The 27,845-nt window shown below is 38.3% G+C and overlaps 1 protein-coding gene across 1 annotated transcript in view; it reads left to right on the top strand.

Annotated features, from left to right (window-relative positions):
* The first annotated feature begins 661 nt into the window (after nt 1-661).
* Nucleotides 662-27,845, top strand: part of rims4 (regulating synaptic membrane exocytosis 4) — a 38,472-nt gene continuing 11,288 nt past the window's right edge. Inside the window, exons 1-2 of the mRNA XM_022675306.2 lie at nt 662-1,404; nt 20,922-21,060. Of these exons, the coding sequence (XP_022531027.1) occupies nt 1,308-1,404; nt 20,922-21,060 (236 nt within the window). The 5' untranslated portion in view covers nt 662-1,307. The remainder of the gene's footprint in view (nt 1,405-20,921; nt 21,061-27,845) is intronic.

The raw sequence follows: 27,845 nt of genomic DNA, 5'->3' as shown, positions 1-27,845 counted from the left end.
AAGTACAGATAGATAAAAATATAAATATAATAGAATGAGATTCACTATAGGTACAATTCAACAAAGTCACAGAAATAGACATACGTGAGACAAGAGACACAAGACAATAGTGCAATAGTGATGGAGGGGAATAAAGAGGAAATAACAGTATCATTGTAAACAGAACCCGAAAACTAAAATTATTTAACTTAAGCACAAGATAAATACAGTTTTATACTCTAGCAGATTTAAACTTCGGCATCTGCCTGTTGCTGTGTGTGTGTGTGTGTGTGTGTGTGTGTGTGTGTGTGTGTGTATGTGATGTCAACTGTTGCAGAGGCAGATGTTGAGATGTTGAGAAGACATGAACAGCAGCGGCTAAAGGCAGGTGGAGAAGGTGATGGAGAGATGGCGATACATAGAGAGAGTATAGAGAGAAAATAAAAAGATAGAGAGAGAGAGAGAGAGAGAGAGAGAGAGAGAGAGAGAGAGAGTCATCATCAACATCTTCTTCATCATCCTCCTCATCATCCAGGAGGAGATGGAGAAACGTATTCTCTCAGACAGCTCCAGCAGAGCCACGCCCCCACGAACTCACATCCGGGCTGTGATTGGCTAGCGGCCTGGATCCCAGCAACAGCGACGCGCGCCTCCTCCCTTTTCCTTTTTTCCTTCTGACTCCGCGAAGAGAGCTCGCGCTGCTGCTGAATGAAGTGAATCAGCTGCATGCAGACTGCTGGGAGTCTATCTATCTGTCTCTCTCTCTGTGCCTGTCTCTCTTTCTCTCTATCTATCTTTCTCTCTTTCATCAGAGGAATTATTAAGATTATTAAGCACTGGAAAGCAACAGATCATGCACGCGCTCTGACTCCTCCAGGCGCGCGCCTCCTCCTGCTCCAGAGATGATGCGCTGCTCTTCAGTCTGGAGGCTCATCTTTCATCTCGAGCTCGCGCTTCCTGACCTGATTTTTCGTTTGCACGTCTGAGAGCGAGGGCGCATCCTTAACGAACAGTCGGTGGTCGAGGTCTGGCCGTCGTCTGGACGTCGCAGGGTCGTCGTTTGGTCGTTGTTTGCCTGGTCTTCGTCTGGATGTCTCCTGGTCATCACCTCGCCTCTCCAAGAGGAACCTGGTAACTTTCTGGAGGAAAGGAACGCTGCTTTCTCTACAGGGATTTTTCCCCGCTCCTCCTTCATTTCCTCCCCGGTGGGCTGGCGAGGGGGCCGGTGAAAGTCTGCCAAGACGCCTCGTGCCGTGCTCCGCGTGAAGAATGCCCAGGCGCGCCTTCCCAAGCCGCCGGAGACGGCGCCCGCGCCCTCGGGCCTCTACATGGAGCGCTCCCAGAGCCGCATCAGCCTCTCCGCCTCCTTCGAGGCTCTCGCCATCTACTTCCCCTGCATGAACTCCTTTGATGAGGATGATGCCGGTGAGTGTGTGTGTATGGGTGTTGGGGGTTAGGGGTGTGTGTTGGGGGTGTAAGTGCGTGGCATAAAAAAAAACAAAGCTTTTATCCGATGCTCCCAACCTACCAGATTATAATGCAAAAAAACACTATTTTTACACTATTAACAATAAACTCAAAATGTAGCTCCACACTTTATTGTCATAATTATGAGAGCCCTGACATATAAAACAAGGCTTTGAAAGTGCACAGCTCTAAAAAAAAAAATTAAGATCACACTTCAGTTTCTGAATCAGTTTCTCTGATTTTGCTATTTATACGTTTATGTTTGAGTAAAATTAACATTTTATTCTATAAACTAAGAACATTAACATTTCTCCCAAATTCCAAATAAAAAGATTCTCATTTAGATCGTTTATTTGCAGAAAATGAGAAACGGCTGAAATAACAAAAAAGATGCAGAGCTTTCAGACCTCAAATAATGCAAAGAAAACAAGTTCATATTCATAAAGTTTTAAGAGTTCAGAAATAATCAATATTTGGTGGAATAACCCTGGTTTTTAATCACAGTTTTTTTCATGCATCTTGGCATCATGATCTCCTCCACCAGTCTTACACACTGCTTTTGGATAACTTTATGCTGCTTTACTCCTGGTGCAAAAAATCAAGCAGTTCAGTTTAGTAGGTAAAATCAAAGAAACTCATCATTTTTAAATGGACTCTTATTTATTTCTAGAGTTGTATACACACACACAGAACCTTCAGGTTGTTTATTAAAAACACTGTTATTATACACTCTACTACGTCAAGGTATTAGTTTACATTTATTACATTTTGCAAAATGAAATTACTATTAGTTACACAGCTGAGTGATGAAGTCTCAATTCTTCATAAACAGTGCCAGAGATATTTACAGCTAGAGTCACTTTGGCTTTTCTAAAGCAGGAGTTCTGAGAACCTGTTGGTTTCTTCTGATGGTTGAGCTTCTTGGCTTTTCACTGGTAGGTTTGGACAATAGATGAAATGGCTAAATTTTTATCGTAGTTATATTTCCATTCAGTGCAGTGATGTTGTAGCAGATCTTTTATTAAATATTTGTTTGGCTCATTTTACCTTGGCTGTTTGGCACAAACCCCTAGAATTCCTAAACCCTATATTCAGAATGATGGCCCTAAATAACCGTTCAGTCTACGGCTCTTTACCAAACCAGTTTAATAAATGAGAAAGTTTAAATAGCCTTATTAAAGTATAAAATGTTCTGGGAGTAACTTTTAGGTAACTGTAGAACCATAATATACAGTCCCAGGTTTTTTTCTTTTTATGATTTTCTTTACATCATAAATGTAATATAGAGATAGATAGATACTTTATTGATCCCCGAGGGGAAATTCTTGAAATAAAAAATATATACAGGAAAGCATGCAGAATCACCAGGAAAAGGTGACTTTAGTATTAATTTACAATGCAGAACATTTTAAATTAATAAAAAAAACACTGATTTTAAGGTGTCCAAACTTTTGGTACTATGTATGGCCAGTCAATTTCCCAAAGAGTTTTCAGCATTTGCAGCTCTGTGGCCACAGTGGCTATTATAGACACAACTATATAGTGTATGGTTTTTAAGGGACGGGGCTGTGATATAGAAAAGCATGTGCCCTAATTCTGATTGGTCAGAGGGATTACTCCACATCAACAGTAAGTTCATGCTGGAACTTAAAGCTGAAAGCATCAACATAACAGCAGGGTTAATTTACTCAAGAAATGTTAAATGCATGTTAAACGGAATTTTCTTATCCCTATCCAGTTTAAGACATGATATGGTGTATTTTAGTGATCTCTAGGAAAGCTATCAGCTTGATTTAGGGCGTGTCAGTGTGTCTTTGCTATCGTAAAGACGGGAAAAGTACACCTTGCACAGCTCAAAACGTGCAAAAGGCGGATTGCTATTTTAACGGTGCAGCTACCTGGACGTGTTCAACAAACTCTTCTCAGCAGAGGAAACTGAGCTGCTGGTTGACGCTGTGAAGGAGCTCCAGCAGCTCATTTACGGGAACAGCAATGTTATTTTATTTACTATTCTGTTTATTGTTGATGTAAAAGTTGGGTTTGTGCTGCTGTGTGTTCATGTGTGTGTAATAAGTGGGGGTGTACGCTCTGCTCGGCACAGCGCCTGTGTTACCGAGATAGCGATGAACGTCTGACTGTTGGCATCTGTCTAGGTTGTATTCAGTCAGTGGAGCTCCTGTGTTTTCTGTTACCAAGATAAACAAGCAAAACTCCAGAAATGTACCTGAACACACCTCATTTCCAGAACACCACGCCCATCAGTGTAGATATATTCAGAAGCTCTGCTGCTGTTTAAACCAGGCAGGAGGAACATAGGTGTGAAAATAGACTGTTGGTGGGGGGTAAGATAGCAATGATCATCACTCTCTAAAGCATGTTTTCACGTCCTCAGAGAGGGCAGATCTGCTATGACTGTGTGGAATGAGATTTACAGCACAGAGCCAGAACTGAAACTGGTTTCATAATCAGATTGATAAACTCGTTAATTATAACAATCAGAGAGTTAACGATGGAATGCTAATGAACCAGCACCTCTAACACACACACTGATCTCAGGTTAATACTGGGTTTAATGCTCTTTATTAGACGACACAACATCATTCGGCTTGTTCTGACTGTTCTGACACACACACACACACACACACACATACACACACATACACACACACACACATACACACACACACACACACATACACACACACATACACACACATACACACACACACACACACACACACACACACACAGCCTGCAGTTTGATTGCTGAGTGTTTAGCATTTAGCATCTTTTTACTAAAACAGATGGAAGACACAAATTAGACTGCTGTGCTCTAACTGCATCTCCTTCTCTCTCTCTCTCTCTCTCTCTCTCTCTCTCTTTCTCTGTCTTTCCTTTTCTATTTCACACACACACACACACACACACACACTGTCCTCTTGGCCTCCTTTCTCCTTTCTGTTATGCGGAGAAGTGGCATCGAAAAGAGAGGACATGTCTAGCCAGTGATCACCTCTACTCACACACACACACACACACACAAACACACACACACCAGACACACACACACACACACACACACACACACACACACACACACACCAGACGAACTCACACACTAAACACACACCCAGGACGCACAGTGCACACTGATTATCTGTCTCTCGGCCTCTCTCTCTTTTTCTTTCTCTTTCACTCACAGTGTGTGTATGTCTGGTGTGTGTGTGTGTGTGTATGTCTAGTGTGTGTGTGTGTATGTCTGGTGTGTGTGTGTGTGTGTGTGTGTGTGTGTGTGTGTGTGTGTGAGAGAGATCCGTCACATGACCACGCAACATCCATCTTCCTTATTAACTGATCCAGACCATATTTGCATAAATCCGCCCACAGAATGCAAATTTCCCTAATTAACATGCTAATGAGGCAATATGAGCACAGTCCTGTCTGACACTCAGTTTTAATCAATCGACCCAATAAACGCTGCGAATTACATCATCACTGTCACGCAGAAACCCCGTATCTCCACAACAGAAAACTTACAGGAGAAGCAGAATACCTTCTTAACTTTCAGTGCAAATCAGTGTAAAACATGTTTTTTAAGTTGTTTTGGAGCATTTTTATCCATTTTTATCCACTTTTATTCAATTTTACCCAATATCACTGAATAAAGATATAATATTCTCAAGGAAAATTAGTTAAACAGTCTGTTTCGGTTCTGGATATAACCTAAATTATAACCCCCTCACCCAGTACTTTCTGAGGTATTCAGATACATCATTTTTTTTTATTTAATTAAATTTTATTTTAGCATTTTGCATTTTGTTGAACAGTTATTCAATTATTATTTAAATTAGTAAAATCATCTAATATCTGTTGATTCCCCTCAATTCTAAATAATAAAATCATAATATAGAATTATAAATATTTCTCTCATTTAACTCTTAGTTATTATATTAGAGATGCACAGAAATACAATAAAAATATATACAGCTCTGTAAAAAATTAAGAGACCCCTTCAGTTCCTGAATCAGTTTCTCTGATTTTGCTATTTATAGGTTTATGTTTGAGTAAAATGAACACACAGTAATCACAGTTTTAATTTCATGCATCTTGGCATCATGTTCTCCTCCACCAGTCTTACACACTGCTTTTGGATAACTTTATGCTGCTTTACTCCTGGTGCAAAAATTCAAGCAGTTCAGTTTGGTGGTTTGATGGTTTGTGATCATCCATCTTCCTCTTGATTATATTCCAGAGGTTTTTTAAATTTGTAAGTGGTATCTTATTTTTTTACAGGGCTGTATCAGTATATTATAGAGTTTTTGTAATATTCTGAAGGAGAGTTTCCTCACATGAATGAAACTCTGGGTTGTGTTATAAATGGACTTGCCAGCGTGTCACAGCGTCTATAATAACATCTATTACTCAACACTGAGCGCCCCGACGTTTCTGATCACAAATATAGAAACAAAATGATGTGGTAAAAAATGAACTCAAGCACTGTACTAATGATTTTTGGGAAGGATCCATTAATCTGAGGAAACAGGGTGTTACTAATGATCCGTCGGCTTCAGGAAAACAGAACTCGGCTCTTTTACTGCGGTTCCTGATGCTGGATCTGCTGCAGGGTCAGATTTAGTCTGTAGTCGAGGGTTTTAGGAAGTTTCTGATGAGAATCTCAGCAGGTTTTGATTATATTAGTCCTGTAAGGGATCATATTCACAGAGGAATAATCAGTGTGGAGAAATATTACTGTTATATAATATTAAAACAAGCACATACAGTATTTGATATTCCCCTCACTGCCTAATCACTTCATTTCTGATTAATTAATCAGTCTGTGTTACATCAGCTTTTCCTCACGGTCATTACGCAACAATAACCTACATATATTGCATTATATAATCCTGTTTCAGAAACATAAACATGTTTCTACAGTACAGTGTGTTTCTGTGTGTGTTATACAGTATGTTATATAAATGTACCCTTTTATTGCTTAATGGTTGTAATTAGGACTGAGCTATATGTTACAAATATTAATATATATGGGAAGCTATTTTATACAAGATATTAAAAATGAACACATAGTAATATTGCACCTGCCATTGATTAACAGTGGTGCATGAAATTTTGTAAAACCTTGTAGAACCTTTAAAACCTTATAAATATAATCTAAAACATCATCAGATTTTAACAAAAGTCTTAACATTTGATAAAGAGAATCCAGTTATTTATTTATAAGAAATTAGACAATAATATTGATCCAATATTACATATTTCTAGGCAGAATGAAAAAAGTTAGTCTGGAGGAAACTTCTAAGCAACTGAAGGCCTCTCTCACATTATTGGTTAATGTTAAGTTTCATGAGTCCACCATTAGGAGAACACTAAACAACAATGGTCTGCAGACAAAATACATAAGAATCTAATAAGTACATCTTAGTATTATGGTATATATACTTTTAGGACTTTTATGGACGTCTGATGGTGTTTTAGGTCATATTTATGCAGAAATGTATACAATTATTATATTTAATATTGTATTTTTTATAATTCCAATTCCAAGCACCACTGTATTTCCAAAAACATTAAAAACTAGCATGTGATATTTAAGTGAAAACTGAACATTTCTAGAGGAATGACACCATAAGAGTGGATCAACATGTTGATAAACCAGCGCAGTTTAAAGAGTACATCTTGTTAACACAGTTGCGCCACACATACACCACCGCTTATTACACATACATAACAACTATTACATTCTTTTACCCATTACAAGCTGTTTAAGATGTACTTTTCCCGTCGTTACGATAGCAAAGACACACTGACATGCTCTTAATCAAGCTGCACGGTGCGCAATTTACTTTTCTACAGATAGGATCCTAAAATAGTGAAATACGGCACTCAAACACAGATTACAGCCATATTGTTTCAGTTTTAAGGATCAGTTTGTAGTGTACACTGCATATATGTCGTCTTTTAGTTCTGTGATCGTTTCTTTTTGTCTTCTTTTGCTTTTATCAGCCCCTCATTTTGTTCTTTTATTGTTAAAGAGCATTTTCTGTGAGTCCTTCAGTGTTCAGGTGTGTTTTAGTCCGGACCAGTCTGGTGTGAAATGTTCTTTTTATAGAGAATATAAAAGAGCAGCAGTATATAGGTCAACTTTCACCGTCTATCTAAATCACCACCCAAACACACACACACACACACACACACATTATACACTATATACACACACATTATAAACACACACAAATATACACACACACACACTATACACTATACACACACACACAGACGCACAGCTGGGCGTCCGTATGTCCTTCTGTAGCCCCGGCCTGCTGAGGACCTCCACGTTATCAATCATCCTGACCTCTCCTTCGCTCCTCTCGTTTTCCTGCCCTTGTTTCGTGCCGCTCTTACACAACGCGACGGGTGTAAGTGCCAGGGCGCAGGCAGCCGGTGGCGGCGAGGAGATGTGCGTTGGTTTCGGAGGTATTTTCAGCCTCAGCATCAATGCAGAACCTGTCAGCGTAGGAGGTTAATAAGCTTCAGCACTTCACAGCGTTCTGTTGCGTTCAGCTCCAAATCTGCTGCTCTGCTGGGGGGAGGAGGAGGAGGGGGGGGGTGGAGAGATGCTGTAGTAATGGGGGGGGGGGGGGGGGGGTCTCAGCATCCGTATCCATACCATCAAACAGCAACACATCCATCTTCATTATTCTCTGTTTAATATATATATATATATATATATATATATATATATATATATATATATATACATATTGAGAGGCAACTGCATTTACACTGTACTCTGCAGAGATACACAACAAATATACAAAGATTTATGAGATAAAAAACAGTAAATATGGAAAATAATAATAATAATAATATCTGACCAGTGGTAGGATGGTCCTCCCAAGGCGTCTTCTTCCTTCAGCTTCCTTTGCCCGATTCTCTGTCCTGTGATCACATTTCTGTAAAGCTGCTTTGTGAAAACATTAGTTGTAAAAAGCACTGTACAAAAAATTGATTTGATTTTATTTTGAAAAAAGGTTTAATAATAGTAATAAATACTGTAGAAATTATCGTTTTAAAACATTTAACTCGAACAGTTACGAAAAAAAAAAAAATAATAATAAAAACCTAAAACTATCCAAAAAAACAACTCTGAAATACATCGTAAAATGCTTTTGGGACATGATAGTAGTTCCTGTCTCATAAAATGTCAAATTATTAGAAATTATGAGGAATGAAAAAATGAAAAAAAAAAAAAAGACGAAAAAAGAAACACGAACAAATAAGTGAAATGACTGAATATTTTATATTAAAAAATGACTTTAATTTGTTTTATTTTAAGCCCTTTTTTAAAGTTTCCTCTAATGTAGAAACAAATGGGGGTTTAGTGGTCGCAGCTGCTAAAATAAAAATACATAATTAAAATGCACTGCTGAGGTAAATTCATGGCTTTTTTTTGTTTTGTCTATCGAGATATTTAAAAACGTAATAATTATATAATTCCTTTGTTTAGGAACACTAATTAATTGTTTTTAGTTTGTGGTAAAAAAAAAATATGAGAAAATGATTCAAAAACCTGCTGTGTTTTTAACCCTAAATTAATCATTCTCAGGTAGAAGTATAGATACTAGTGTTTAATAAAATGCTTCCATAGAAGTTGAAGTATCAACTCAAGCTTTTTACTCTTTAAGTAAAATTGTAAAAGTACTAGTACTACAAAACTACTTAAAGTATAAAAGTTAAAGTAATGTTTTCTAAAAGCCATTATGACTATAATGTGCAGGTGTGTGATCACAGTATAAACCAATAGGGAGTGGGAATGATATATGTTTATACTTCTCTACATCCAATCACAATCAGATTCTCTCTATCTGGATGGAGAGATTTATCTGGATAGGGGTTTTATTGAACGACGAGAAGCCGGAATGAAAACCAGCTGAAATGAAATATAAATTTGGAGTAACGAGGCTGTTTTTATTAAAGTGTAAGTAGTAGAAGTGGTGCTGATGCTGAGGATGAAGGATGATGCTCTCCTGGTGTGTTTTTAGCTCTGATCGCTGCATTTTCATAAAGCTGCTCTAAATCCACCCACAGAAACGCTAAATGTCACAGTAAACATTATTCAAGCTTTAAATACCAGTCTGATAAGAGAATGACGGGACTCCCTGTGACGATCATTAGCTTTCCAGACTGAACTCAGACTCTCCTCAGTGTTCAGAGTGGAGAATCTGGGGGGATTCAGTCTGGTTTGAGTGTGTGAAGGTGAAGCTGTGTGTGTGTGTGTGTGAAGCTCAGTGAGGAGCTGCTGGTATAACTGGGTGGTCTGGGATCGATATCAGGAGAAGTGCTGTTCGATTCTCTCTCGTTTCTCTCGTCTCTCAGGAGAAAAAGCAATCTGTTTTCTTTCTTCCCAAAGAAGAACATCAAGAGATAAATCCAGCACACACTGCACCCACAAACACATCCTGCCCAATCTCAGATTAACAGCTATATATCACAACACACACACACACACACACACACACAGGTACACAAACAATACACAATACCGGAGAAAGACATCCTGACCAATCTCAACCAAAAGTCTATATACAGCATCAGAACACTTTAACACACACACACACACACACACACATAAACACACACAGACAATACACACACATAAAGAATACACAATACACACATACAATACACATAAGCACAGACACAATACACACAAAACAAATAAACACACAATACACATACATTGTTGTTTAGAATAATCATTTAAGAGAAGTGTGGAATAAAATAAAAAAATATATGTTTTAATAGACTTATTATTTTTAGGTCTGTTCATTTTTGATAACAATCTCCCAAAATCTAACAAAAAAAATTAAGAAAGGAAATAAAATCACGTTTACTTATCTGTATTGTAAAAAGCTAAAAATAGAAAACACACTGCAGAATGATTATTGATCAGTAATTTGTGTCCAGTAAACTTGTTCTTAAACAAATATCACACTAAAACCGGTAAAGTCTAGGACTTAAAAAAAAAAATAAATAAAATAATATTAGCTTTAGCAATTCTCTAACTTCTGTAACTATTACCTTGTAACTGTTTGATATGGTGTTATGGATTGTGTTATGTGTTTGTTTTTGTATGTGATTATTAATTATCAAAAATGTATATTTATAAGAAAGTGATGGTCTAGCGGCGGTCTCTATACTGGTGGTTATCGAGGTGTGTGTGTGTGTATGTGTATGTATATGTGTGTGTGTATACACATACACTATCCATAGTGAGTCTTGGAGCGAGTCGGCCCTGGTGCCATTTGGTGCGCACCACTTTGAGCTGGCACCAGATGATAAAGCCTGTGATGGCAGACAGGAGGTGCAGGCAGATGGTTCTGATCGACGTCACGCGCCGAATAAACTCCAGAATCTCCGGCTGTTGAGTGTTTTTGAATAAGAAGAGTTTGGAACATGAACATGTTGCTGCGCTCCATTCATTTTTTAATAAATAGAAGAACAAAGCTTCTGAATAAAACACAGAACGGTTCTCATTTCCAGGTGGTTGCTGAGTTGTTGTTATGTGGTCATGAGGATAAAAATGTCGTTGTTTAGAGGTTGCATTTTTGGTTGTAGTGTTTTAGGTGGTTGCTTCGAGTCCCAAACCATAATCCCTATTTAAATGACCTGAGCTTGATTCAGGGCGTTTCAGTGTGTCTTTGCTATCATAATGACAGGAAAAGTACACCTTGCTCGGCTTGAAACGTAAAGCAAAAGGCATGTACTAATTCTCCTAATTAAACATGGGTGTGGTTGATAATAATTGTGTGCGTAATGTGAAATAATAAACCAATCAGAGTGTCTCTTCAGCTCATCATTCTGTTTAAGAGTAGATCAGGTGAGCTCTGACTTTGGTGGATTGCTATTGTAACGGTGCAGCTACCTGGACGTGTTCAACAAACTCTTCTCAGCAGAGGAAACTGAGCTGCTGGTTGACGCTGTGAAGGAGCTCCAGCAGCTCATTTACGGGAACAGCAATGTTATTTTATTTACTATTCTGTTTATTGTTGATGTAAAAGTTGGGTTTGTGCTGCTGTGTGTTCATGTGTGTGTAATAAGTGGGGGTGTACGCTCGGCTCGGCACAGCACCTGTGTTACAGAGATAGCGATGAACGTCTGGTGATTGATCTGACCTGTGATGTTGAGGGTAGTGTGTTTTGAGACACAGGTCAGGCAGGCAGTGTGTGGCGACTCTGTGTGATTGGAGGGTTTATATAAACCACTCTGATCAGATTTGCTGAATGAATCTACTTTAGGCTTAACACAATGGCCACACACACACACACACACACACACACACACACACACTCCACAACTGCTGTCCACCTACTCACAGGCTATTCTGCAGTAAGAGCATCCACTCTCCATTCATTTCCTGAATAGCTGATGTTGTTTTTATTGAGAAAAGACCAGAACAGTGTTATAGATAAGTGTTTGGGAAATTTGAGCCCAGAAAACATTCAAATAAAGCCAGTTTAAGTTTGCAAATCCTTACTTTATAATTTTTTAACATTTTTCGTATGTAATTGCATAAATTATATGTTTAAATAAATGCCTGAATAAGAAAGAAAGATGTTTGTGAGCTTGAGAAGCACAAGATGCTCAGGTGAACCGAGTGTGTAATATACGCTTACATTAAAGCAAAATACTACAAAATTATTCAGTCTAAGTCTTTTGGAGTTTCATGTCTCCATAGGTTTGAGCTGTTTGGCAGCACAAAAAAAAAAAAAAAACTACACAATATTAGACAGGTGGTTTTAATGTTATGGCTGATTGCTTTTTTTTGTTTGTTAGAGGCAAAGAAATATAATATAATATAATCAGCAAATCAGTCTCTGAAGTCGTGTGTGATTTCATAGTTAGCATCATGCTCATTTTATAAGCTCTGTGTCTGATATGGATTTATCTCTAACAGAAATGAACAGTGCTTGTATTAAGCAAAATACATAAAAAATATTTTATTAAGCAAAATATATATATATATATTAAATTTACAATGAAAAAAGAGAAAGAAAACGCACTGAATGAGAAGAGGTGTGTCCAAACTTTTGACTTTTGACTGTATACAGATTAAGAAATAATACACTATAATGTGAATGTTTTTTTTATGTTTATGTTAAAATTATTTGTGTTACTTTGCTCAATTACAGTCAACAAACAATCTGTGTATAATATGGATATATTTTGTATATAATTATGTATATGTTTATAATTTTGTGATAAAATAAGCAGAGTGTGTTTCTGTTTAGGAAGAGAGTAATTATTATCATTTACATCATTAACAGTAATAGAACAATGGATTTTACACACTTTTTCATCTATTATCATCAATTATGTGGCGAACAAAAAAAAAACTTTTTTTTTTTTTTTTTGACAGTGTCGACACTATTGTATAATAATATAATAACTATTATAACACTATTAAAGTTAAATAATTAAATATAATAAAAAATTGAACCCAGAACCGCCTGCAGCTCAACCCCACAGTGTGATAAAGTTAAAACTGCCCCCAAAAATATCTCAGGTATATTAATATCATAACTCACACAAATCACAGACTTCCTATTATAAAGAGGTCACCCCCCCCCCCCCCCCATATCCAGTTATAGTGCAGACAGTTCTGCTCATTCTTTATTCCTCCCTCTCTCTCCTCCTCTCCCTCCATTCATCTCGCAGCTCTCTCGCCCACAGTCCTGCAGCGCAATTAATGCAGCGTCCTGCTGCCTGTTTCTGAACTGGAGTTACGAGCTTAACGCACAGAGCAGCCGGAGATCTGCATGGGTGGGTTCAGTTAATCAGCCATAACATTAAAACCACTGACAGGTGGAGTAGGTAGGGTTACCTGACTCTTGTTAGTCTGAAAGGAGGTGGATTATGGGAAGGGTAAGGTAGGGGTGGGCAATATGGCCATAAAAAAATCACGATATTTAATGGTTTATATACAATATTTCAAGAATAATTAACTGCTACAAAATGAAAATGAAAATGTATTATTGCATACTATATAATATAGCACACCCCTAACTGAGATATTAAAAAAATACAAGAATTTTATCAGATTTACAGTAACAGAAGTCAATGATCCAGAATGATCAGTCATGATACTACTAATAATAATAATGCACTCTAAATATCTCCATATATCCAGGAATAAAGTAAAATAAATAAATGTTAAATTAAAAAAAAAAATCACAATAATTCATGGTAAAATATCGTTCACCATATTGAAAATTGTTGGCGATATTATTGCATATGATACATTATGGCACAGCCCTAGTGTGAGATAGATAGATAGATAGATAGATAGATAGATAGATAGATAGATAGATAGATAGATAGATAGATAGATAGATAGATAGATAGATAGATAGATAGATAGATAGATAGATAGATAGATAGATAGATAGATATTGTAAATAAAAATATTACAGTCCTGTTTTGTGTACAAATTGCTGCAAGAGAAACTATAAATCAGTAACAGGGTCATGGGTGGCCAAGGTTTATTGATCAGAGGTGTCAAATACTTCATTACATTACTTAAATAGAGATGTAGGTTATCTCTACTTTACTGGAGTTATTATTTTAGATTTTCACACAATTATCTGAACTTTCTCCTCCTTACATTTTAATAAAAACAGTCTCGTTACTCCTGTTTCATTTCAGCTGGTTTTCATTCCGGCTTCTCATCGTTCAATAAAACCCCTATCCAGATAAATCTCTCCATCCAGATAGAGTGAATCTGATTGTGATTGGATGTAGAGAAGTATAAACATATACCATTCTGACTCCCTATTGGTTTATACTGTGATCCATCACACCTGCACACGCCCCCCCCCCCCCCCCCCCACACACACTCTAGCAAGAACATAGCAGATGTATGTAGTCTAGTATGAAGATGATCCGTGCAGAGACTCAAGAGACAAACTCCAGATAAACTCCAGCCCAACTAAACTACTTTAACATATTTATATTCTACTGTATTTAAAATACATTAATTTACAATCAGCATATATGCTATGGATAAGCTAAAACAAGGAACAGCCTAGTCTATCTTTTAAAAACTTCGCAAGCAACTAATATTTCCAAAATATTGTATATGTGATTTTTCATTGGATGCATTAGATGCATAATTTACAGCTCAGTGTCATTTACACGGTGTCTCTCTCCCCGGCCGTGGACTGAACTGTGCCGCTATGAATAAATATACCCGGCGAGTTGTTGACACTGCTGGAGGCTCGGTTCTCCGCATGAACAGGCCCTCCACTGTGATTTAACAGATGGACACTCCTCTGAAGACTAGCGCACGCTGGCTAGGCCTGTGTTCGGGGGCTTTTGAAGGGCTTTTACGAGATTAATATCTGGGTTTTCATATTTCTTTGGGGAATAAAGTGCAATTCCCCTGAGGCCATGTCTTTCTGAGGAAGCGTAGCGTGGACGCTAAGAGACTTATTGTGTCTGACTCATGTATCTATTGTGCTGTTGTTCTTTTTGCAAACAAAACATGCTTACTAACATTGATAAGAATGCTTATATAAAAAATACTAAAACATTGAGAACAGAACAGAAATGAAGAAATGTAATCTATTATGTCTAGGGTTAGCCTGAGCTCGACTGCACGATGCTAACCTCATTTAATAGTAACATTTATATTAGCATTAGCATTAGTGCTTTGTGTGAAATATATTTTTAAATCCATTTAAAAGTCTAATTCCATCATTTTTAAATTCATTTTAAAATGTCTATTTTTGGTCTCTACTATTAATGAATGCCATGTGAGCTGTTTTTTTGTTTTTTTGTAAAAAGAATTTAGCCCTGATTTATTTCACTAAATTACTGGTCTCTGAAGAAAAAATATTGCTCATGAATATTCATAAATGCAAACATATCGCCTTTGATTGGCTATCAGCACTGCAGCAGAGAACGCCTACCACATCAAAGCCCCAGATGTTACAGTATGCTAACTTGTCAAACCGTGCTTCCCTAGTGTATGTTTAAGGTTTCGGTAAAATGCAGAATCAACCGGAGATCCAATTTAAACCTATAGTTATGTACAAAGATTGGTATCGTTAACTAGCTGAACTAGCAGAAACTGTAAACAGAGCTTTTAGCTTCTCTTTAGCTAACAAGACCAGCCCGGGTTCAGCGCTGCCTGTGGGCCATGAAGTCACCTAACATCCTTTAAAAAAGGTTTGAGATTTAAATAGGACTTTAAAGTTTGTGAGTTTCTCACAATCTCAAAAATCTCCAGGAAAAGATTGAAAAAGCTGTTGTTTGTTCTCAGAAAAAGAGTGAAGGAACAGGGAAGCATGTTCGGACCTGTATCTCTGTTTTTTGCTCTCTGGTCGAACAGAGCTGGATTTTTTCACAGAGCAGAGCCCGGCTGACCATCAGCCACAGGACCGATCGATGAGCCTCCAGCTCTCCCATTTATCAAAGAGTTAATAGGTAATTAAGGAAAGCTGGAGTAATGAAGTGTTACATGATGGCGTGATCGATAGCCCGGGCTAAACACAAAATTGACATCTCTGTTTGAGATCAATAGAAACCCCTGGCAATCTGCACCCGCCTTCATTTAAAACTGTTATTCTGAGTTTAAAGCTTCCTGTTACAGATTCTACAGATTCAAGTGATCAGAAATCTGATTCTGCTCTGCTGAGAACAAAAAAACATATCATCTTTTCTAATTGAGCTATAGCTGATTAAGATGATTTTACTTTGATGGTTTAGATGATTTAGCAGCATATCCAAAATTGGCAAATTTATGGTTATTTCAGCATCTATTGCACTGCTCTGTTTACAGATTTGTACAGGTTATTTTTCTTTTCTGTGTTTTAATTTATGTTAAATATATATTTTGTATTGTATTGTGTTGCTGCTGCTGGATGCCTAAATTTCTTATTCTTGAGGTGGTGTCTAGTGTGAATGAATGCAGTGGGCGTTCGCAAGCTAATGTGGGCGGGGCTACGAATCATTATTTACAGGTTGACGTCAGTTCAGGGGCTTTTCCTGATTTGCTTATTTTTCTGTCTGTTTTCTGATACATTTATTTGGAGAAAAAATGACAAAGAAAGCTTTGTGGCTGTGTGTGCGTACTATTTACACTCAATACCATATTTTTGCACTATTAAGCACACTTAAAATCAGCAGTATTAGCATTAGATGCTAACTGTGCTAAGCGATAGCTCTTTTGCCATTCAGAGGTGAGTATATCGGACTGTTTAGGATGTTAAAACAAGCTGCGAGGGACGAAACACTAGGGTTCACTCAGGGTTCCTCAGTGTAGCGCTGCCGGGCGACATTTACTAGCGCTAAGTGCTAGGGGTTAGACTCTAATGCTAATGCTGCTGCACCCAGCCTTAGTGGAAATCTGTAAATCTAAGCTTTACTTTAAATTAACGGAAGCGCTTTACTCACCCAAATAAACAGTAGAGAAATCTGTGTAGATTAACAATCAGTTCTTTTTTAAGAATTACAGTGAGACCTGCTGAATTAGAAGGAAAACATGGTGACACCCCTGTTCCTTACTAGTGTCACATAATGCAACGTTACGATGAAAATAGACCAGAAAATAGACGTTCATTGATGGTGCACCTTATAATACGGTGCACCTTATAGTGAAGAAAATGCGGTAAATGTATTTTTTGTATAAAAGACTTCCTCTAAAGCCGAAGCCCATCTAATTCCCTGTGGAGAGTAAGGAATGTAGTCTGAGGGCTCAGAAGACTGGAGTGGTAAATGAGTTTTCCTGCAGCAGTTTGGTGTTTTAGTGTTTCATCATCCTGAGTGAAAATCAGCATACTGCCACCGCCATCAATAACGCTCAGCTCTCCACTGTAAACCATGACTAAGAGGAGAAGCGGCGGAGAGCGTGTTAGATATGTGGCTTCACTCTGCTCCCAAACAAGCTGAAATTTACGAGTGTCAGTTTGATTAATGAAATGAATACAGGCTATGTTAATAAAAAGCTAATATTTTACTGCTGTTGGGAGTGTAACTAATGAGCTCTATCGATCCAGCCCTTTACTCAGTCTCGGTTTTCGGCACCTTATTTAATTTTTTAAAGCACATTATTTTAAAGCATCTTCAGCGAAATATTTCTACCATGTTAGATACACAGATGCAAATAAACACAAATGCAATAAAAAGGAACAAGCATTTCTTATTTTGAAAAAAGTTCAAAGCTTGATTCTAGATCAAATTCTCCTGATTTACCAAATCAGGTGTTGAAATGATGATTACTGTATTTTAGTTTAGGTTTAGTTATTTTTTACTTTCTGGACCTGGACTACCCATCTCTGTGTGTAACTATAGGTTTTAATAGGATCTCCGGTGGATTTGGTGTTTTACAGAGACTCTGTTTTAAGACTAGGTCAGTATGGGCTGAACTGCATTTAGCAGGACATTATTACACATGTTGTAAAGTTACATATGACATTATAAAGACTGTTATTAGTGTAAAATTGTCTTTATTTTAGAACGTTTCTAACTGTTGTCCATCTCGCTGCTTCCTGGGGTCGCAGTGCTGTTAGCCAATCAGAGGCGATATGTTTGCATGTATGAATATTCATGAGCAAGAGCCCACACTCCTCCACAGGACTAAAGCAGTGTTATACCGGATCACCGGAGCACTTTTTTTTTCACAAAGAACAAACCAGCTCACATAGCATTCATTCATACTAGAGACATGACTAGATATTTTAAAATGAATAAAAAACGATGGAAAGCCACATTTAATGTATATTCTTCAGCAAATCTAATATAATCTCCGAGCTGCAGCTGCACACCAACACCCCCCCCATATAACGAGATGTGTTGATGTATCTGTGCAGACGATGAGCTCTCCACACTGTTTACAGATTTGGCGACAAAACAAAAATCGCAAGACGGAGTGAGCGGCGTCTGTAGCCTCGCGCTGGCCCCGTCTCCCATAGCAACACTGCCAATCCAGCCGCCTCCTCCTGAAACACAGCGTTCCCGAGGCAGCGGGACTTCGGTGTGACAGGGCGGCTGCTGGATTGCGGAGAGCACCTGAAATGCAGGGGAGGGTATTTTTAGGAGAGGGCTAAGTGGGTCAGGTGCTGCTAGTCCAGGACCGAGGTGTAAAATGGCTCCTCAAAACGATAAAACACCAGAAAATGAATACAGAATTAGATCTGTAATTTTTAACCCTTCAACTCAGGCTGTTTAAAGTGCACCTGCTGCACAACATTGGGCATAATTCATCAATATTCATATTTTAAAGGAAAGCGTGCTGTAGCATCTCTTTACATACTGCAGTAGAATTTCTGCATTATATAGTTTATAGTTGAGCCGTCGCCAATCTTACAGCTTGATTAAGGGCATGTCAGTGTGTCTTTGCTATCGCAACGACCAGAAAAAAAACACCATGTGCAGCTTAAAACTTTTCTCAATGAATCCTGGTTGTGATAATATTGGGCGTAACATGAAATAAACCAATCAGAGTGTCTTTTGCTCATAAAGTCATAAAATTATTGTATAATTTTAAGCCAGTATAAGCCTAGTCTTGAATTGCGAGGCATGTTAAACTGATAATTTCTATTGAAAGGAAAATATAGTCTACGACTAGGCCTGATCCCAATCCAAGGACATTTTAAAGATATACAGATATGCTGTATTTTAGTGATTTATAGTTCAGCCATTATACATCCATTATAACTCTGTTTTAACTCTGTTATAACTATGTTATAGCGATAATAAATGAATTAATAGCTGTACAACACAGACCCGACTGTGCTCCTTCTCATATTTGGCTCTTACATCAAAGCACCTGCTGCCGCAGTCGGGGGCGCTGACTTTTGGAAGGATTGAGCTCAGTTTTATGTAATAAAAGACTAAATAGGCTCTGTTTCGTCATGGATTGAGGTCAGGCTGCAGATGGAGCAGCACAGGCCATCATCTGACTGAAGAACGGCAGCAGATAAATCAGTCTGAATAGTGTGTGTTGGACGTGATTGAGTGTAGTGTGTGCTGAGTGTGTCTGTGTGATTATTGCAGAATGTAATGTAGTGTTTAAAGCAGTGCTGATTAGGGCTGGGCGATGTGGCCCTTAAATAATATCACAATATTTCAGGGTATTTTTTTTTTTTTATATATATAACGATATTCTTGACTATATGATTTTTTTTTCTAGAAAATATACCACTGCAACAAAATAAATGTTAAATATTAAATATTAAAATAAAAATCTTCATTTATAAATAATATATTAGTAATGTTATATTATAATAATATAATATAAAGAGCATCATAGATGGCAAAAACAATTTAAACCAACTGCCGTAAACATTTCAGAAACTGTAAGTTTCTAAAATATACAACATATATAATTATTAAATGTATATAGCAACTTTAAAGTAAAACTAAAGTTTATCATAATTAGTGCATGCATATAAACTACAAACAGACATTTAAAAGACATTCAAATACAAGTAAACTTTCTTGTTTTTATTGTATGTTGTTTACAGGATTATTGCTTAAGATAATATACTAGTTTCAGGGCTATTTATTAAATGTGGAAAAAAGAACCATTAATAAACATCCTGCATTATAAGATCAGAAGATTTACAGTAATTAAAGTGTGTAACATTGTTTCTCAGTGTCTCATTGGCATTAAAGGACTTTTGTTTTCTGCAAGTCAAAATATCAGGGGGTGCTGAGGGTAGGGGTGTGACAATAAATCAATATGATCAATATTTACGATTTTATGACGTATAGATATGCTTAGAGGATGAGCATCTACACATACACATCTCTGTAGAGTCACCTGGAATTCAGGCTTTCAGTTAACAGCTGTGCTGAACTCATCAAGAGTTAATTACTTGAATTTCTTGTCTCTTAATAAAGTGTTTGAGAGCATCAGTTAAAGTAAAGTAGTGAAGAGGTAGAGTTACAGGTATACAGTGAATAGTGAATATTTGAGTAATGTTCGAATCCAGGTTATGAGAAGCAACAACTACTTAAAAAAAATACTTTAAGAGGAAATGAAGATCAGTCAATCCGAAAAGTAGAATTTCCCGACTTTTGAAAGTATCCTTGAGTGCAGTCAGAAAAAAGATCCTCAAAAACAGTATAATGATGAAACTGGCACTCATCAGGACCGCTCCAGGAAAGGAAGAGCGAGAGTTTCCTCTGTTGTACAGAATAAGTCATCAGAGTTTTCAGCCTCAGAAACCACAAGTTAACAAACAGCTCCCCAGATAAGAGTATCTAAATACTTCACAGAGTATTTTAGTTTGTTTAACACTGTTTTTAAGTTACTACATGATTCCTTATGTGTTCCTTCATAATCTGATAGATCACTTCACTATTCATTCATTTCTCTCTCTCTCTCTCTCTCTCTCTCTCTCTCTCTCTCTCTCTCTCTCTCTCTCTCTCTCTCTCTCTCTCTCGGTCAGATGCTGAGGGACGCAGGTTAAAGGGCATCCAGAGGAGCACAGAGACGGGATTGGCTGTGGAGATGCCGAGCCGCACCGTCCGTCAGGCGAGCCACGAGTCCATAGAGGACAGCATGAACAGCTACGGGTCAGAGGGCAAGTGAGTATTAGCGTCCGCCGTACAGGACGTTACAGAGCGTCCTGCTCTAATCTACCGGGAAAACTCCCTCCTTCCTCCAGCCGTTTATTGTTTGCTGCTGAACTTTTCAGTGTAAGATCGTTGCATAAGCCAATTTCTGGCCTTGTAGCTGCTGGACTTCGTCTGGCGAGTCGCATCAAAAGCTGTTTGCAGCACCAGGTTTTGAAGGTTATGCAACGCTACACGCTCCAAATCCACAGCCAGCTCTGCCAGCTCCGATAACCCCGCTATCCTGAAGCGGAGACATCATAACAAACATGATGTACACGGAGCCCAGCGCTATCATGCTGTGTGTGTGTGTGTGTTTTAAAATGTGTCCAGACTCCAAATCTCAGGTTTGTTCCAGATCATAAAACTCAGATACATACAGAGTCCACTTCAGTTTCTGAATCAGTTTCTCTGATTTTGCTATTTATAGGTTTATGTTTGAGTAAAATGAACATTGTTGTTTTATTCTATAAACTACAGACAACATTTCTCCCAAATTCCAAATAAAAATATTCTCATTTAGAGCATTTATTTACAGAAAATTAAAAAAAGACTGAAATAACAAAAAAGATGCAGAACTTTCAGACCTCAAATAATGCAAAGAAAACAAGTTCATATTCATAAAGTTTTAAGAGTTCAGAAATAATCACTATTTGGTGGAATAATCCTGGTTTTTAATCACAGTTTTAATTTCATGCATCTTGGCATCATGTTCTCCTCCACCAGTCTTACACACTGCTTTTGGATAACTTTATGCTGCTTTACTCCTGGTGTAAAAATTCAAGCAGTTCAGTTTGGTGGTTTGATGGTTTGTGATCATCCATCTTCCTCTTGATTATATTCCAGAATTGTTCTGTATATCTATCTATCTTTCTATTTTAAAGTATTTAATATTAATCTACAAGATAGTAAATAATAGAAGTCAAGAACAAATATTTTTAGATATATAAGATTTTTGTGTGAAAGCAACAAAGGTTGGATCTGAGAAAAAAGCCTACAGTAACTCAGAGAACTTAACCCTCCTGTCGTGTTCACCTCCTGCCCCTTACTTTAGTGTTCCCGGTCAAATTTGACCGGTCAGTTTTAACTGGTCTTAAATTAGCACAGAAATAATTTTTCACCACCAAATTTTTATACAACAATTTTTAAGCTGTGAACAATGTCTCAAAGCAGTGTTTACCCTGAATTTATAGAATTATATATAAGATAACTGCAGTGAAAGTACAAATAGGCACTGAAAATTTATTACAAACTGAACATTATAAATAATAAATTGAAAACCAAAGACAAAACTCAACATTAAGGTGTGTGTGTGTGTGTGTGCATGTGAATTCATGCACATGAGTGGCATGTGACACTCAGGTCTGAGTGGGCCTTGCAAACCTCAGGCTTGTTTAGTTGTCTCTAGGGGCACAGAGCTTACATGGGTTTTCCCATGTATACCTGCATATTCCAGGCATAGCTGCTCCTGGCATCACTTGCTGGCCTGATCTTTATTCCATATTTCCCTGTTTTTCCCTTTTTGTAGCCTCATTTTTTGAGAGATATACTCCTGCTAAAATCAACAGACCTATGTAGGCTTGGAAGTCTACCAGGTCGATTTCTCTCCAGGTGTCCCCAAACACTCGCTTCCCCTGCAGGTTTGTCATCTCCAGTATAATTCCCTCCATGAACTCTGGTAAAAAGGGTTGGAAGCTGGACTTGATGTCATCCACATGAGATACCAACGCATACCGTATTGGCTCTGGAGTCAGGGACATAACAGACACCTGTCTAGGCTGGGTGAAAATATGATGCATTGTATCATCAGGAAGTTGGTTCACGTGGAAGGATCGGGACATAAGCACGGAAAAGAGATGTGTACCCGCAAAAGACATTGTTCAATCTGAAGTGTGTGTGAGTGTGTTTGTGATTGTGTGCGTAAGTGAGTGAGTGACTGTGTGTGTGTGTGTGTGTGAGTGAGTGAGTGAGTAAGTGAGTTGGGGTGGTGTGTATGTGGATGTTTTGTGTCTGATGAATGAATATATTCTAGATACCCATTCATTTTCTATGGCTGTCACTTTTGACCGGGAACACCACAGGTGTAACAAGGTTGAATAAAACACTCAAAATTCAATGAAAGAGTTGATTATCACTTTTATGTGTTCAAGTGCATAGTGTGGAGGATATCATAAGGCCTTGAGGCAATCAGATGTAAAACACAATATTTACAAGTGTTTTAAGTTGTAAATCGGTCAGATTTGACCCAAACACGACAGGAGGGTTAAAGAACCACTCTGTAAAAATGTGGTGATCAGAAATGCATCTCAGATAGAACAACACCCTTCTCTAACCTTGAGGAGGATGGGCTGTAAAAAAGTGCTAAGAACAGAAAGCTGAGGCTGCAGTGGGCACATGATCACCAACAAAGGACTCAGTCTGGTCTAATAATTCTGTATTTCTGCCGAGGAACCCAAGTAGTTGGGTCAGAATTTGGCACCAACATCATCAATCCATGGACCCAAGCTGATTTGTGTCAATTAATAAAAAATATTTAGTAAAATTGCGTGTTAAACTCTTCACTGAAGCTCCAGAGCTCAAAAACAACAAAAAGAGCTCCCCATACATGTTACATAATCCAGTTGGCCGTTCTGGCGAGGAGCCATCATGGGAGCAAAAATCCACCTCGTCACAGCTGGATTACCGAGAACTGAAATGAGCAAAGAGATTAGAGTTTTGGCCGCCGCCCCCGCAGATATTTTACCATATTATACTGCATCTCAGGCGGCATGAATACGTAACAGTGCATACACAACACACTGCTGTAGAGCCGGAGCACAAACACAGTCCCAAACCCTTTCAATGACCCCTGAGACTCTGAACTCCAACCACTTCCAGCCACCTCCATCCACCTCTAACCATCTCCAACCTTCTTCATTCAACTCTAACCTTCTCCAATCTACTTTAACCATCTCTTTCATCCTCCATCCACCTCTAACCTTATCCAATCACCTGTAAGCTCCTTCAACCACCTCTAATTCTTTCTAATCAAATTAAACCTTTTTCAATCACCTCTAACCTCCTACAAATGTTTCAAACCTCCCCAAACCATCTTTTACCATTTCAAACCTCCTCCAACCCCCTCCAACTATTCTCTATTCAACCATTTTCAACAACTTCCAGCCTCTTAATCACCTTAAACGTCATCTAACCTCCACCAACTACCTCTAACCCCATCCAATCACCTCTAACCACCTACAACTGAATTTCTTACCATCTCTAACCACCTCAAACCTCCTTCAAAGTCCTCCAACCCTCTTTAACCATCTCCAACCTCCTCACACTTCCTTAAACGCCCTCCAACCACCTCTAACCACTTCCAACAACCTCCAGTCTCTCCAAACCACCTTCAACCATCTCTAACCTCCTTCAACCACCTCTAATCTGATCTAACACTCTTCAATCTACTCTAACAGCCACCAACCTCCTCCAACCACTTCTAACAACACCAACCTTCTTCACTGCCCTTAAAACCAACAATGTTCACCTTAAATCTCTTCTAACAATCTCTGTCCTCCTCCAACCACCTCCAATCTCATTTAACCCACTTTAAAATATTTTAACTGCCAACAAACTTCCTTCAATCTCCTCTAACCACTTCCAACAGCCTCTTCTAAGCACCTTAAACCACATCTAACCATCTCATTTTGATCTAACACTCTTCAACCTCCTCTAACAACATCAACCTTATTCAGTGCGCCTACAACCAACACTATGTACTTTAAACCACCTCTAACAATCTTTATCCTCCTCCAACCATCTAATCTAACCTTCTTTCAAACATACTTTGTCCACCTGCAACCACCTCTTACCACTTCCAACAACCTCCATCGTAAACCACCTCTAACCTTCTTTAACCAACCATCTCTAGCCACCTTCAACCACCTCCAATCTCATCTAACCCACTTTAACCTACTTTAACTACTGACAAACCCCCTTCAACCTCCTCTAACCACTTCCAACCACCCCCAGCCTCTTCTAAGCACATTAAACCACCTCTAACCCCCTTCAAACCACCTTATAATAACCTCCATTCTCTTCTAAGACCTTAAACCACCTCGAATCTCATTTACCCAATCTCAGATATACTCTACCCTCCTTCAACCAACCATCTCTAACCACCTCCAACACCCTTCGACCTCCTCCATCCACCTCTAACAACATCTACCTTCTTGTGTGCCCTTACAACCAACACCATTCACCCTAAACCACCTCTAACAACCTCTGTCCTCCTCTAAACACCTCCTCCAACCATCTCATCTAACCCTCTTTAACCTACTTTAACTACTTCCAAACTCCTCCAACCATTTCTAACCACTTCCATCCACCTCCAGTCTTTTCTAACCACTTTAAAGCCCCTCTAACCTCCTTCACCTACCTCTAAACACCAATTATACAGAAGTCTGTAGAGAAGAAAAGCCTTATTTTACCCCCTTTTTTTCTTTGTTTCTTTCTTCTCCTTTTTCTTACATTGTTTTTTATCTCTATCTCTTCTCTCAGTCTCAGCTTCTCTCCTCCCTCCTCTCCTCTCTGATTGAGCTCTGCTGATGAGAGAGGCGGGCGGTCGGGGTTAATTCGGCGAGTGACTTGAGTTTACAGCACTGTGGAGATAAAGGGAGAGGAACAAATGGCGGAGGAGAGGGAGGCGTGATGGTGGAGAGGGTGGAGTTCAGGGTGAGATTAGGACTACAATGCGAGGGATCATCTCTCAGACCTGGAGTCTTTCTGAGAAGCGTCCGGGCCGGCGGGCTCGGCGTTGCGGCGCGCAGGCCAGATTAATTCCGTATTTACACCGGGGAATTAAGCCTGTGCGTAAATGTTTTCACTAACAGCATATTGCGGCTCTGAGCCAGTTACAGATATAGCAGTGATGAGCTCAGAATGCACATCTGCAAATAGCGTCTCCACCGAGCGGCAGGATCTTTAATAGACCTGTTTATCACGGCGCGCTGCAATCACGTTATTTATAGTAATGCGTCTCTGCGCAACGATGCAGCCGCCGACATATGCTGACAGAGTGATCAATCAGCGGTGCATTGTGGGAAGATGAGAGCACGTCAGAGGAAGTGAATAGAGAGTAAAGTGTGGAGATATAAAAAAATCATCAGTGAAGAACGACTGGAAGAACATTAACTATTAAAATCTGAATCCACCCTAACCACAATCTCACAATTTAGGGCTAGTAATATATAAATAACACTGAATAAGTTCATTTAGGGCTAGTATTGGGGTATATAACACTAAATAAGTTCAATCAGGGCTAGTATTGGGGTATATAACACTAAATAAGTTCAATTAGGGCTAGTATTGGGGTATATAACACTAAATAAGTTCAATTAGGGCTATTATTGGGGTATATAACACTAAATAAGTTCAATTAGGGCTAGTATTGGGGTATATAACACTAAATAAGTTCAATTAGGGCTATTATTGGGGTATATAACACTAAATAAGTTCAATTAGGGCTATTATTGGGGTATATAACACTAAATAAGTTCAATTAGGGCTAGTGATATGGTATATAACACTAAAAAAGTCAACATATGGATAGTGATGGGGCATATAGCACTAGAATGCTAAATAAGTTAATTTAGGGCTAGCAAATGGATTAAGAACACTAAATAAGTACATTTAGGGTAAGTAATTGTGTATATAACACTAAATAAGTCAATTAAGACTAGTAATGGATAAATAACGCTAAATAAGTCATTTTAGGGCTAGTAATAGATAAAAAAACACTAAAAAAGTCAACATATGGATAGTGATGGGGTATATAGCACTAAAAAAAGTCAATTTGGGGATAGTAATGAATAAAGAACAATAAATAAGTTCATTTAGGGCTAGTAATGAATTAAGAACACTAAACAAGCAAATTTAGTGCTAGTAATTGAACAATAAAGAACACTAAATAAGTCAATTAAGGCTAGTAATGGGGTACATAACACTAAATGAGTATGTGATATTAAACAGGTGATGTTAGATCATTGCAATCATGATTTTGTTCCAAAAGTTTTGTCGTGTCTCTCCACTATAGCCCCACCCTGTTATCAGTGTTCTCACCTGTATCTATTTTGATACCCCACCCCTTGTTATCTACTCCAGGTGTTTCTTGTTTCATCAGCTCTACATGTACCCCATGTAATGATGAGGGTATAGGTACCGAACTGTCCTCTGATGTCCCGATCTGCCCCCAGTAGAGAGTTTATGGAGAATTTTAAAATGATCCATGCTCCAGCCACCACAACAGCACCGCCACTGCGTGATGCGATAAATGAACAATCAGCAAGAATTCTGTGATGCTCTATTTTCAACGTGGACCATAAACTCATCAGACTGATCCAAATGTGTGACCAGCAGGAAAGAAAGAAAGAAAGAAAGAAAGAAAGAAAGAAAGAAAGAAAGGGATAGGGGTGCGTGAGAGAGAAGGGGAAATAAAGGTGATGTCTCTCGAGGGAATCTGTCAGTCTGAATATGAGGCAGCTGCTGTTTGGGTCGCTCCGACAGCACTTTAAAAATAGAGCAGAGAGAGAGAGAGAGAGAGAGATAAAGAGAGGGAAAGAAAAGAAGGAGAGGAATGCGATGGAGAGAAAGAGCAGTAAGGTTCAGATACGACTAGTTGTGCCTCATTTAGAGACAAAGAGAGAGATTTTAATGTAGGTTTATGAAATTGTAATTGAGCTTTAAATCGTAAAAATAAAGGAGCGAGTGTTATGTTACCT

This window comes from Astyanax mexicanus, chromosome 5 (genome assembly GCF_023375975.1).
Source record: "Astyanax mexicanus isolate ESR-SI-001 chromosome 5, AstMex3_surface, whole genome shotgun sequence".
Classification (NCBI taxonomy): domain Eukaryota; kingdom Metazoa; phylum Chordata; class Actinopteri; order Characiformes; family Acestrorhamphidae; genus Astyanax; species Astyanax mexicanus.
This window is presented reverse-complemented; position numbering and strand designations above follow the sequence as displayed.